Source organism: Oryzias latipes, chromosome 3 (assembly GCF_002234675.1).
Source record: "Oryzias latipes chromosome 3, ASM223467v1".
Classification (NCBI taxonomy): Eukaryota; Metazoa; Chordata; class Actinopteri; order Beloniformes; family Adrianichthyidae; genus Oryzias; species Oryzias latipes.
In genome coordinates this window covers 14,282,235-14,294,922 of record NC_019861.2, presented here as the reverse complement: position 1 = coordinate 14,294,922, position 12,688 = coordinate 14,282,235, and the positions used below count along the sequence as shown (strand labels likewise).

Genomic DNA, 12,688 nt, shown 5'->3' with positions numbered 1-12,688 from the left:
AAAATTCACGTGTCTTTATTAAAATTCTCAATCTACAGGTCTATTAGATTCTTTTATGATTTAAGAATGATTATTCAAATTCTTTCTCATTTGATTTCTTTTCTTTTTTTAAAAAAATTACACTAGACAGCCGATTTTCTTATGCTTGTCTTTTCCTGTCAGTGGCTCTCACTGCACTCCAGTCCAGTAGGGGGCAGCACTACATTTTCAGCTCCTTGCCTGTCTCCAAGAAAGTCAACAGAGGATGTGGCAACCCAACATAGCCGCTGCTTACGGCTAGCTCACTAAGGTGGCTGTGACCATAAGCCGCTTTTGTATCTGTTGTTCCCTCGTTTCAACGACAGAACTGAAAGGTAAAACGTTAAAGTGTATTTATGCAGCAGTAAGTTAGACTTTATTTCCAAGTTTTTATTCTTTTCAGTGTCAGGTAAAACGTGTGTACGAAATACAAATAGCTAACGTTGAAAGTAGCCTAGAGGCTACTTTCAAGCTAAACAGGTTAAGGCTTAGCTGTTTAGCTTTCCTTATCAGTGATATTTATAACTCAGCTGTTGACATTGATTTATTAAAGTCAGCTCTCTCTTTGATCGGTGCCATAAATCAGACTCTTTTTATGATATAGTAAACAAATGACTGTATCTGGTCTTCTTTCTTTCCTCCACAGGGACTGGGATCGTGTTTTTTTTATCCTATATCTTCTTTGGTCATCTCCACGTCATAATGGCAGCTGTGAGGGGTACGTTATGTTATACATAAAGGATAAACCGCACTTGTTTTACATGTGCATTGATTTATGCTCACTGGATCATCTAAAAACTAAACTTTGCTGATAACATGCAGTTTTGTACAACTTATCAGGTTCTGATAGCAAACAGCATTTGCCAGCAAATTTCAATAGAAAACATGTCATAACTAAAACAACAGGCCATAAGGTTGTGTATAAGACCAGTAAAACAATCATAAAACATAAACTTTTTTTAACCGTCTAAATCTTATCTGGGCAGATATAGCTTGTTGTTTATGTGTTTATACTCCACCACGACAGACACTTGTGTTCATAGTGGTGTTATTGTTTCTTTAAGATTTTGATATTTAAAGACATCACGGGATATTTAGATAACTGTAAAAAAAAGGAAAAATTATATATATATATATATATATATATATATATATATATATATATATATATATATATATATATATATATATTATTCCATCTTTTTTAACATAGTAGTGTTATACCTATTGCTACTATTCTTTAAAGAAAATGGTAAACGACTACTCTTTCCTACTGTGGATAAAGAGGCTCCATGTTGTGTTTTTGTTATGCCTGTTAAAATGATGATTATGAGCTGGTTTGTCAGCTGATCTTGCTTATATTCAGAAACATCTGTGGCTTCAGTGCTTTTACAAACTATAGTCTTTTTGCCATTGTTGTTTCTAATTCCTCTGGATAAATACTGTAATTTATATGAGACACATAAACAAAACTGTTGTGCAATATATGTATATAAATACTTTTCCTTTTTAAAACTCAAGGGTAAGCAGTCGGAAGATGGTAACTGGCAACAACTGGCATATACTATTTATGTATGACTTTAAATATAAAAAAATTCTGTGTGGCTTTCCCCCCCCTTTTTTTTTATCATCTAGTTTCTACCAGAGTTCCTATTCGGGGTCCTGGAGATGGCATGGAAACAGAAAATTCAAAAGCAGTGCTGGAAATAAACACTGAAGTCCTGCCTCCAAATCCATCTCAAGTTTCCCTCCTCAAAGTAGCTAACCCAAAGCACAGCCCAAAGTCTACCTGTATCCCTGCCCCTGCCATCCCTGAGCCTCGTGGGGTGCTGCACCTGGGCAAGGTGAGTCGAGAGGCCTGTACTGAGGTGGAGGCTGTAAGGATTATTGTACCTCGAGCTGCGATCACTCGGAGCAGCCGTACAGGACCCACTGAAGGGAAAGGAGAGCCGGACCACCAGGCTGAGGAACGGGGCTCTCCTTCACCACCGCTTGTTGAAGATTGGAGAGGAGAACTGAAGAAGCTACAAAACTCAGAACGCAGACTGCTACAAGACAAGGAGGGCCTCTCCAATCAGCTTCGAGTGCAGACAGAGGTAAGCCTATTGGAATACAAAGAAAGACCGTGATAACTGTTGACTTCTGTTTAGATAAATGGCTGTTTTTTTTTCTCTTTTCTTTTGAGTGTCTTTGTCCTCTAATAAAAACCCTTCATAACAACATATTTTTTTGTGCCAGGTCAACCGTGAACTGAAGAAACTGCTGGTTGCATCTGTAGGCGATGACCTTCAGTATCACTTTGAACGACTGGCTCGGGAGAAAAACCAACTGATTCTGGAGAATGAGGCTCTCGGTCGGAGTCTTGCACACACTGCAGAGCAGCTGGAGCGAATGAGCATCCAGTGTGACGTCTGGAGGAGCAAGTTCTTGGCCAGCAGGTAAGAAAATGCTTTTTTTTACGAGTTCTGGAGAAAAGCAATGGAATGTTTGTGTGCTGCCATAAGATTCTGGTTTTCTGTCTCATTTTTAAAGAAGCTAATTTTTAGAAAAACGTGGCCTGGATGCTGTTGTGATTTATAGCCCAGCTTTATATCTTTAGAGTCATGGCAGAGGAACTCACCAACGCCAGAGGGGCTCTCCAGAGACAGACCAGAGAGGCACAAGGAGCAATCCAAGACCTGCTTCTGGAGAGAGAGGAGTTTTCTAGAGACATGATGCTCACTCACAGGTGAAATAACAACTGATCCATGGTGACCCAAGACCGAGTGCTGGTTGATATTGTCGCTGCTCTCTGCTGTATTTAAAGTTGTTGGGCCATAAGAAAATACCAATCATTTAATCCATAAGAACCCATGGTGACATCAGTGTAACAGAAAAATATCAGAACTAGATTCTGTGGTCTACTTGTTTGTGGTAAAATACACATAATTTAATTAAAAAAAGGGGGTCTGTGTTCGTATGGGTTTAAAAAAAAGAGGTTTATCATTTTTTTAATGGCCTTCATCAGCAATATATTTGTGTGACAGCACAAATAGAATGATTGAATGTGAAAACAAACTGACAGTGCTAAAGTTCACTAAAAAGTTATGATCAGTTAACCTTTCTAAAAGTTTCATTCTTTGCATACCTGACATTCTCTGATGCTTGCGGCAGTGTTCATTTGATGCTACTGAAGTCCAAATGACAGCAGTGAAGATGTTAGCATGGTCATCTGGATGAGTCCTAGGAACATCTGTGGCCTCTGTTTCGCTCAGATCTCTGGAGCAGCTCCTGGTGTCTCTGCAGTGGGGCAGACAGCAGACATACTACCCCAGTGCTCAGCCCCTCAGCATAGGAGAGCTGGCAGCAGCCAATCATAAGCTAGCAGATACCATCAACTCGCGCCTTCTGGGAAAGGACAGCAGCAGCGGCTTGAAAAGCAACGGGGCTGCTGAGCAGCTCTGCAGCACACCAGCTGAGAAAATGGCTGAGAAGGTAGCTATTCGTACAAAAACATGAATTGCATCGAAGCATTTTATTCTCTGTACATTCTTTCTATAAAAACTCAAAACTGCATCAACATTTCACCGTTTATCTCGCCAAGGTGCTGCAGATTTTGGACCCGATCTCTCATTCAGAAAACAAAGCGGAGGCTGAGCTCACTGATTCATCCTCCTCAAACTTCCTGAACAGCAAGAAGAGCATTGGGAGGTTTCACCCCTACACCCGCTATGAGAACATTACTTTTAACTGCTGTGTGCATTGTCGTGGAGATATCCTGGTGCTGTAGAGGTGAGATAAGGGGGCACCAAGACTTTTCTTTTTTTTTTTTTTATATTCAGGGATTATTGATGGCATTTTTAGTGATTTTTTTTTTTTTACGAAAAAAAAACTCTGAAGAAAATGTAGTTTTACTAACCATGTAAATATTCAGTTTCCAACATTTCAGATGTTCTGTATTGATATTAACTCACTGTAGCTTTAAGAATCAACAGAAATGTTGACTAAATGGAGTATTTTGTTTGGTGGGATGAAAATCTGACTGAAACCAAATGAATGTCATGTCAGTGTTGCATAATGAGCACAAAGTGCTTTTTTCTGATTGGGAAAGTGTTTATTATATTTTATGATTTTTTTTTTTTTTTGCTTTAAAAGAATTGTTACTGAAACAGTTAAGAAGAGCAAGTCTAAAGAGCAGAGACCCTACAGGATGTTTACAGTGGAAGGTGCTCACTGTGACCTAACAAAGAATCTTATTGCTTCCTAACATTGCAGTTTTGATACAATGATATTTATTAATGTATGTTTTTGAGAGTTTTGAGGTTAATGTTATATTTAGGATTTTTAAGATGTAATAGTTGTTTAATGATGTTGAGATTTTACTATTGTTCAAAGAAAAGAATAAAAAAAAGTCGAAAAAAAGCTTTATTTTTCCTTTTGATTTATTTGAAATTACAAAATGTGTCTTTGTAATCATCGCGTTGATCAAAGTCGCAACGCTTTCTTCCTTCATCAAAATGATCCAGCAGATCTGTGGGCTCTTGGAATCAACCCTTTGAGCTCTCTTCTCCATTTTCATCGTTCCCGTCTGGATCTTTGTCACTGAAGTCATCATAAACTCTGCAATAACAACAATGGTTAGGTAAAAATAATTATACATAGAACTGAATTATAGAAAAAAAAAAGAGCAATACTCAAAAATTTAAGCAAAGCTTACTTCATGTGTATAAGATAAGTACAACAATACATTTATTGCTGTGTTGTAAATAAAGATGTTCTCTAATGTACATGGATGGTACCTGATGAAAACTGAAATTCCTACTTCACTCTTTGATGTGAGATCTTTTTTTATTTTATTTTTATTCTTTTTGCTTAAGGTTTAGTCTGTTTCGTAAATACTCTTCAAACTTTTCAACATACATTGGACCCTTCAATGCTTTATGAAAAAAGGAATTTTGACCATTTTCCTTTGGCATATAATAGGCCCTTAAAAAGATTGCTAAGCATGCAGAACTGTGGTATTTCAGCCAGGGTTAAACGACCCTCTATTTTGTTCATTTTAATTACTGCCGTTATAAAGGCCTTTTGAATTAGACTTCATGCTGGCTATACAAACTCAGAGGGAGCTTTGTTTGCAAAAGAATTAAGTCTGGTTTAGATGAAATTTGAAGTCTTTCAGTTTTTTTTAAACCAATTCTATTCATTTTGTGAACAGAATGTCTGGACACAGTCATTACTGAAATGGTTTGACTTCATATCTTGTTACTGCTGCTTGCACACCACACAGTCGTCTGCACAGGCCCCACCTTTGCCTCTCAAGGTTTGAAATGTCTTATATCTTCATACATGTTTTTTGGACAGTCTGTTTACAATAAGGGAGGGTTGGAAGGGTGAAATTGGCAGATTGCAGTAATAAAATCTGCTTTGGTCAATTTAAAGCTCTCAGTTTATAAGCTTTCAATTTAAAAAAGCAAGTAAGAAAACGAAACCTTCAAGAAATCAACTCCTGAAGGTGTACCTTGAGTCACCTATGGCCAAATTCTGGGGGTTTTTAACAAATGATTGATACAACAGATACAGATAATAGAAATGAGCCTTTGGTACTACGGTAACGGCTGGGCTTTCTTCAAAGAGACTTATGTTAAATAGCTGCAAGGAAGTATTTACTGAAATGAAATCAAAACCACATACATGACGTGACGGAGAGCGGGAGGCTGCACGAAGCAGAGCCAACTTTGTTACTGGATGTGCAGACGTAGGTTCCTGATGTGTCTTTGGTGATGTCAAAAAGACTCAAAACACCTCCTTCTGCAAAAGAAAAGACTGAACATGTCAGAATGCAGGATACAGAAAATAAGTGGGGGCTTAAACTTTCCCTAAATTAGTTGGTCTAGAAACTGCAGATTTAATTTATTAAAATATCAAGCTTTTCAGGCAACAAACACCAGACTACAAGATGAAAATCAGCCTAATATAAAGTCAGACAAAGAAGTGACAAACAGTAAGCTCTGATGTTGGCAGAGTGCTAATTTCACCATAATCCCAGCTGTCGTTCCAGAGAAGTACATAACTCATGTTCTCCAGCACTTACCATCAGTAGATTTGGGGTCTAGAGCACGAGGATTGTCCTGATCATCACGACTTTCCCATTTATATTCGGCAGGGGGAGAAGCTTCATTAGACACACAGGTAAGATTGATGTTCTGGCCATACTCTGGAGTTCCCTGCACCTCACAGATGGGCGTGGTTGGAGCCGCTTAGGAAAAGGAATTCAAACAAAGGCATATCCTTTAGGAATCAAGTGACTAGATCCAGTTTGCTACAACGCATCAATATCGAACATAATCTTTCAGAGTTTACTAATAATAATCATTAGATCTACTTAAGTGAGGCAAATAATCATTTGAAAAGACTTTGCAACTGATTTTGCAAGTTCTCCTACTTAGAAAGCATGGAGGTGTTTGACATTTATATCTTACGTGCATGTCCACTGTGAGAGACATAATCGAAAGAAATCTGGAAATCACTATATGATTTTTTAAAATAATTTATTTGTATGCTACTGCAGCAATATGTATTTGAACACCTATCAGCTAGAATTCTGTCCCTCAAAGACCTGTTATTCTGCCTTTAAATAGTTAACCTCCACTCTATTCATTATCATAAATTAAAAGCACCTTTTTAAGGTCGTTAGCTGCACGAAGACACCTGTCCAACCCATACAATCAATAAGACTCCAACTACTAACATGGTCGTCAAGACCAAAGAGCTGTCCAAAGACACCAGAGACCAAATTGTGGACCTCCACAAGACTGAGAAGGGCTGCAGGGCAATTTCCAAGCAGCTTAGGGAAGAAAGAACCACTGTTGGAGCAATTATTAGAAAATGGAAGAAGCTAAACAATATCTCACCTCGTAGGATCCCAATGATTCTAAGGAAGGTGAGCACTCAGCCCAGAACTACACAGGAGGAGCTGATCAATGACCTGAAAAGAGCTGGGACAACCATTTCCAAGGTTTCTGTTGGTAATACACGAAGATATCTCGGTTTAAAATCCTGCATGGGACGGAAGGTTCCCCTGCTTAAACTAACACTTCTCCAGGTTCGTCTAAAGTTTGCTAATGATCATTTGGATGATCCAGAGGAGGCATGGAAGAAAGTCATATGGTCAACTGAGACCAAAATCCCTAGAACAGGACTGATTCTCGCCTTGCCCTCCCATGCCTCAAAGTAGTTATAAGTTGGCGCCAGTGTTTGGCAGCAGAGCTGCCATCAGTGTGTGACTTTGTGTCTGAACGGGTGAATGGGACTGTGAAGCGCTTTGGGCCTTCGATGAAGGTAGGAAAGCGCCAAACAGGATACGCCTTTTACCATTTACCAATTCCCTCAGTCAGAGGATTGAATATGGTTTATGGCTTGGTCTTCCAACATGACAATGACTCGAAGCGGAGCTCACACTCTGTGTTTCTCAGCGACAGCTCAGAAACCTGACAGATCTAGAGAAGATCTGTGTGGAGGAGTGGGCCAAAATCCTTCCTGCAGTGTGTGCAGACCTGGGGAACAGCTACAGGAAATGTTTGACTTGTGTAAGCACAAAACATATGGGGTTCCGTTTGTGCCAAAAATATAAGGCTACTGTACTCAATATTAACATTGATTTTCTCAGGTGTTCAAATACTTTTTTGCAGGAGTAGCATAAAAACTAAAGGACCATTTAAAAATATCTACCTTGACATCAGTATTATCCTTGTGATATAAAATGATTTAAGCAGGTAACTTCTAAATTAAAACATCTTTTCTTTTATCAGCTGTAAAGTAAAATAGTTTCTCTGCATGGTGCTGCAGTTTAAGGGCTTAAGGCTTAAGAACACATTTTTTTGATAATTCTATAGTTTCACATGAATCACAGTGTTAAGGCCCGTACACACCGGGACGAATTTCGCGTGTGATTTTCGCCGACGTTTAACGCCTCGTGACTAAACAAAGGGCACCAATGAGAGTGTGCACACCGACGCGAAAAAACGGCACGCGTCAAAGCGCCAAATGGAAAAAAACGCCTCGGGTTCGTTCTTTTTTTTTGACGCGTGGCGTCGAAATCTATTCGACCAATGAGAATGGCGCTTTTGCACACGTGTCTGGAGCCTCTGAAGTTACAGTAAAACACAACTTGGGGGCGCTCAAACACAAAACTGCCTTGCTGAGCACACATACCAGCGAAGAAGATAGACGCGGAGTTGCATCTACACTGCCGCGAAGAAATAATGACGGACATTCTAAAATATCCCCGAACCAAGCACCAGTTGGAGCAACAGGTGCTTGAAATATTCATGTTTTCTTTGTATTATTCTGACAAGCGTGTAAATACTTGCTCTCTTCTTCTGAGTGAAAAGCAACTTTAAGAATCGCAAAGTTGCGCAGCGCCACCTTGTGTACAGGAGTATTTCTGTTTTACATTAAGCGCCATCTAATGTCAGGGAATGAAATTGCATGTTCGCTCGGCTCATCGTCAGCCTGGGTGTGAACACAAAAAACGTGGCGAAAAACGCTGGCGAATAACGCCTGGCGAATATTCGTCCCGGTGTGTACGGGCCTTTAGATTTTCATGTCACATTATCCGTTTCTTTACAAAAATCAACAAACATTAATTTTTGTCTAGCCTTTCAACCTGCTGGTTTTTTCCATAAATGTATATAAGATCTTACCCAAAACGATCAAAGTTGCCGAATTTGCATTATTGCCTTCAACATCCCCTCGAACCTGGACACGGCATTCATAGATCATGTTGTCCTCTGGTGTGACTTCTTTGAGTAGAAGGTCGGCCTGGCCCTTCAGGAAATCCGCCTCAATGGAAAACCCCTTAGCATCAACAGTTTGTGGCACATCATAGCTTTTGTCCGGATAATAGTAGGTAAGAATTAGCTCCTGTTGGAAAATTATGACAAATAAACCACTTAAACTTAGAATAACCTGCTTATATTATTTTAATACTGACATTCCCAGTAGTGGTTTCTAGAACCCTCCTAAACCAGGAGATAACGCCTGCTGTTGGCTCTGTTATTGTTGTTGTAAATGTGCATGGTATTTTGGTATCACTTCCATTGGCAGCCTCATACATTTGTTGAGGAATTTCCACAGTGATGGCAGCAACATTCGACCACACTGTCAGAACAAAAAAGAAGAATTAAAGAAAAGTCTTTGATAACTGTATTAAATAAATACCAAGCAAAATTTAAAATCACATCTAAAGGAAAAATAATGTTGATATAAAAAAGTGTTTTTGTCTTTTAAACATCCTGTCTTTTGCGATGTAAAAGCCGTATTTTGAGTACTTTTGTGAAAAAGAAATTAGGAAACATTTATGGGAAACAAAAGAACATAAAGCAGGTTTTAAGCTTTCGATGCTAACAGGTGGGGCAGAGTCTTTGTGGAAAGAAAATGAGAATATTTTCAACGGCCTACTCACCCAAACACAAAAGAAGAAAGGTAAACATGCTGCTCTCCATTGTAAAATACGTAGGTCAATCAGCCAAATTCAACCTGCTCTTCTCCTTCTCGCGCTTTTATATGATTTGAAAAAGGAGAACCGAAAATACTTTTACGCAATGTAATGTTGAAACTCCTGACTGAGACTTTTCTGCAGCCTGCTGTCCCATCCAAGATGATCAACTGTCTACCTCAAATCACTGTGCCTGCAGTTACACAGGTATGGCGTTTTTCCTGCACATCAAACGTGTTTCTGCTTGTCCTGTCAATACTTAAAATCTAAAGGTCTGCAACCTGAGTACCTGGAGCCACATGTGGCTCCCCTTATCTTTCCACTGTGACCCTTGGGCTTTAAAGAACAATGCTAACAATTGGAATCAATAATAGACTTGTAGATTTGATTAACTGGTTTTAGTTCATCAAGTTTTGTCAATTATGTTTAGATTTGTAACATGTTAGATTACTGAGAACAAAAAGGAAGCATGGCATTATGGGATTGCATTAACTCATGTTCTCCAGCACTTGTTTTGACATGTTTTTTTTTGCTGACAAACTAGTTTGAGAGGACACACGATGGAGAACAAAAAATGAACAGATGAAGACAGCCAAATTAAAATCCACAAAGCCTGTAAACTGCACACCAACAAACTAAAAAATACAATAAATAAAAAATAAAAGGTGGATATTCTATTTGAACTTTAGGTTGAATATGTTCTTGAAGACATTCTTAAGATAGTCCAGTGTGTTCTAAAGAGACCTTTAAATTAAGTACAATGAAACACTTTTGCCTTAAAAATGGTTTTTAATAGAAACACAATGAGGAATAACAGGATTAGATCCACTAACAACAAAAATAGCACAAACCTTCATCATGCTGTCACTCTTTGCATTAAGAAAAAGCAGCATTTGAATTGTTGAAAAAACAAAACATCCTTGAGGTTAAATGTCTCTATTGTTTATGACTGTTGGTAAAAGAATTAACTTGGGAATTCAACTGGGAAATATCTGCAGAAAGGTGAAGCTTGGCCAGTAGAATTATTTAAAAAAATAATTATTGTATTTAGTCTTTAATTTTTTGTAATTGCAACATCTTTTGATAAGGACATAGAGATATGGTAAATGGCGTATACTTATATGGCGCTTTCTACCTTACTTGAAGGTACAAGGCGCTTTTCAGTCACAGTCCCATTCACTTAGTCACACACACATTCTCACACACATTCACACACTGGTGGCGGCTCCGCTGCCGAACACTGGTGCCAGCCTGCCACCAGAGGCAAGGTGGGGTTTGGTGTCTTGCCCAAGGACACTTTGACACATGGGTGTGCAAGGCGGGAATCGAACTTGCAATATTACGATCATTGGTCGACCGCTGCACCACGGCTGCCCCGAGATATGAAACATAGAAAGTAAAAAAACTGGTGAAACACATTTTCTATGATATAGACAGTAATGGTTTCTTTCTAAGCACAACAGACATTCACCAGTGGGTTCATCAGGCAGATTTAGTCATATCCTTAAAACAATATAACTCTTGAGTTACCTTTTTTTCCTTTTTTTTGAAGGGGACGGTATAAACGCGTCAGTGCTAAGTGTTAGATCTGTCAATTCGACCCAGATCTACCCATCATGCCTCCATGGGCACATACACAAGGGCATTTGTAGAGTGAGGCAATACTAATGAAATTTGGAGAGTGGAGGTGTGTCTCGCAGTTCCCTTGAGGCTCATGCAGCCACCTCAATGATATATTGGAACGTTCAATTACTGTGTGTGTGTTAAGTGTTTCGTGAATCTTCAACGCCTTATGGAGGTTGGTCTGTTCGACTGCTGTGGGTCTTTTGAGTTGCTCAGGCCCATGGAGGGTCACGGACAGATGTAGGGCATCCTAACGGGAACACAAGTGTGTCTTGCAGTTCCCTATAAAACAAAACAGGTTTATTGATTTTGGCTAAAAACGGCATAACCCAAATTAAAAGACCACTGAGAACACTTTAATAATTGATCAGAAGATAGTGGGAGTGGGACTTTAAGTGTTTTGTATCGCAGGACGCCTATAGAAACAATTTGCATTAAGATTTTCACTCTATGGGCTCACTAAGCAGTCTACAACCTTGTAACCCGCATGCCCTTGACAGATATGTCTATTTTTTCCTGCAGACAACCCGTGTCCACCCGTAAGGGCAGTTGTGACTAAGACTTAAAGCAGCAAGACGAAGAACATTAATGGATGAAAAAAGAATGCAAGAAATGCAAAACATTTTCTGCTCGTGGCAAGTTACTGGTTTAAAATTTTGATTAACAGTTTTTAACCAAGTTTTCCATCAGGCCAGATTTTTATAATTTTCCAGAATCAAACAATGACTTCATTTCTGTGACCTGTTGCAGAAGGATATTTTGTAAGAGTAAAAACATCATTTATTTTTTTCTATTTTGAAACTGCATGTGGTCAAACGGACATAATGTCCAGACCACTTCTCCATGCTGCAGACCCCATTTCCTCAAATTGCAGGATGCAGCTGCTCCCCACCAATGGATTTCCTCCTACTTATGCTAAATCAGCTAAAACCTGTTTATATCTCACACTTAGCAAAGAACATTGGAAATTTACTGATACATGTACACAAGGAGATGCCCTCAGAACGGCATTGGAAGAGACATAAGATGATAAAAGAGTTGCAATCCTTTACTCCTTCCTTTACTCAATCCTTTACTCTCTGGCTGATCTCTTGAGAGAAGCATTACTGTGGCCTGGTTCAATGATGGTAAACTGATCCTCTGCATCTTGTGTTCTGCATGCAGTGGCAGACTTAGCAGTTTAGGGGCCCCAGGTGAACAACAACTTGGGGCCCTCTGCAATGGTTGTATTAATTGTTATTTTTTAAAGTCCTACAAGGTCAAACGTTGACTAACTTCCTTACTGGTCTACTTTCAGACAACTTCAATGTCAAGAATCCAAATATTTTGATAAGAATTTAAAAACTGAAATCAAATTTAAATGTTAAAGAAATGTATTTTATATTATAAAAATGATTTGAACTTGAAAAAATATTTCATTTATTAAATGCACTAATTTGAGAACAAATTACGTTTTTCAGTCCTTTCTTTAATTTGTTAGGTTTTACTACAGAGGGCAAAAGAAACAGAGTTTTATTCTGTTCTTGTTTTTCCTATTTTATTTGTCGTCCAGCACTTTTGGAGGTTTGGCTA

The 12,688-nt window shown here is 38.8% G+C and overlaps 2 protein-coding genes across 2 annotated transcripts; one reads left to right on the top strand and one right to left on the bottom strand.

The window, feature by feature from the left end:
- Positions 1–219: 219 nt before the first annotated feature.
- blzf1 (basic leucine zipper nuclear factor 1) lies at positions 220–4,407 on the top strand. Its single transcript, XM_004067096.4, has 7 exons — positions 220–353; positions 665–736; positions 1,654–2,114; positions 2,257–2,456; positions 2,618–2,746; positions 3,273–3,492; positions 3,602–4,407. The coding sequence occupies exons 2-7, from the start codon at positions 721–723 to the stop codon at positions 3,785–3,787; spliced, it is 1,212 nt and encodes a 403-aa protein (XP_004067144.1). The 5' UTR covers positions 220–353; positions 665–720; the 3' UTR covers positions 3,788–4,407.
- A 14-nt stretch (positions 4,408–4,421) lies between these two features.
- Positions 4,422–9,734, bottom strand: LOC101160969 (cell surface A33 antigen-like). The gene is made up of 6 exons (XM_004067097.4): positions 9,461–9,734; positions 8,990–9,156; positions 8,700–8,919; positions 6,089–6,253; positions 5,689–5,805; positions 4,422–4,617 (listed from the first exon to the last, which is right to left on the bottom strand). Coding segments are annotated over exons 1-6 (711 nt in total). The 5' UTR covers positions 9,501–9,734; the 3' UTR covers positions 4,422–4,615.
- Between the last annotated feature and the right edge of the window lie 2,954 nt (positions 9,735–12,688).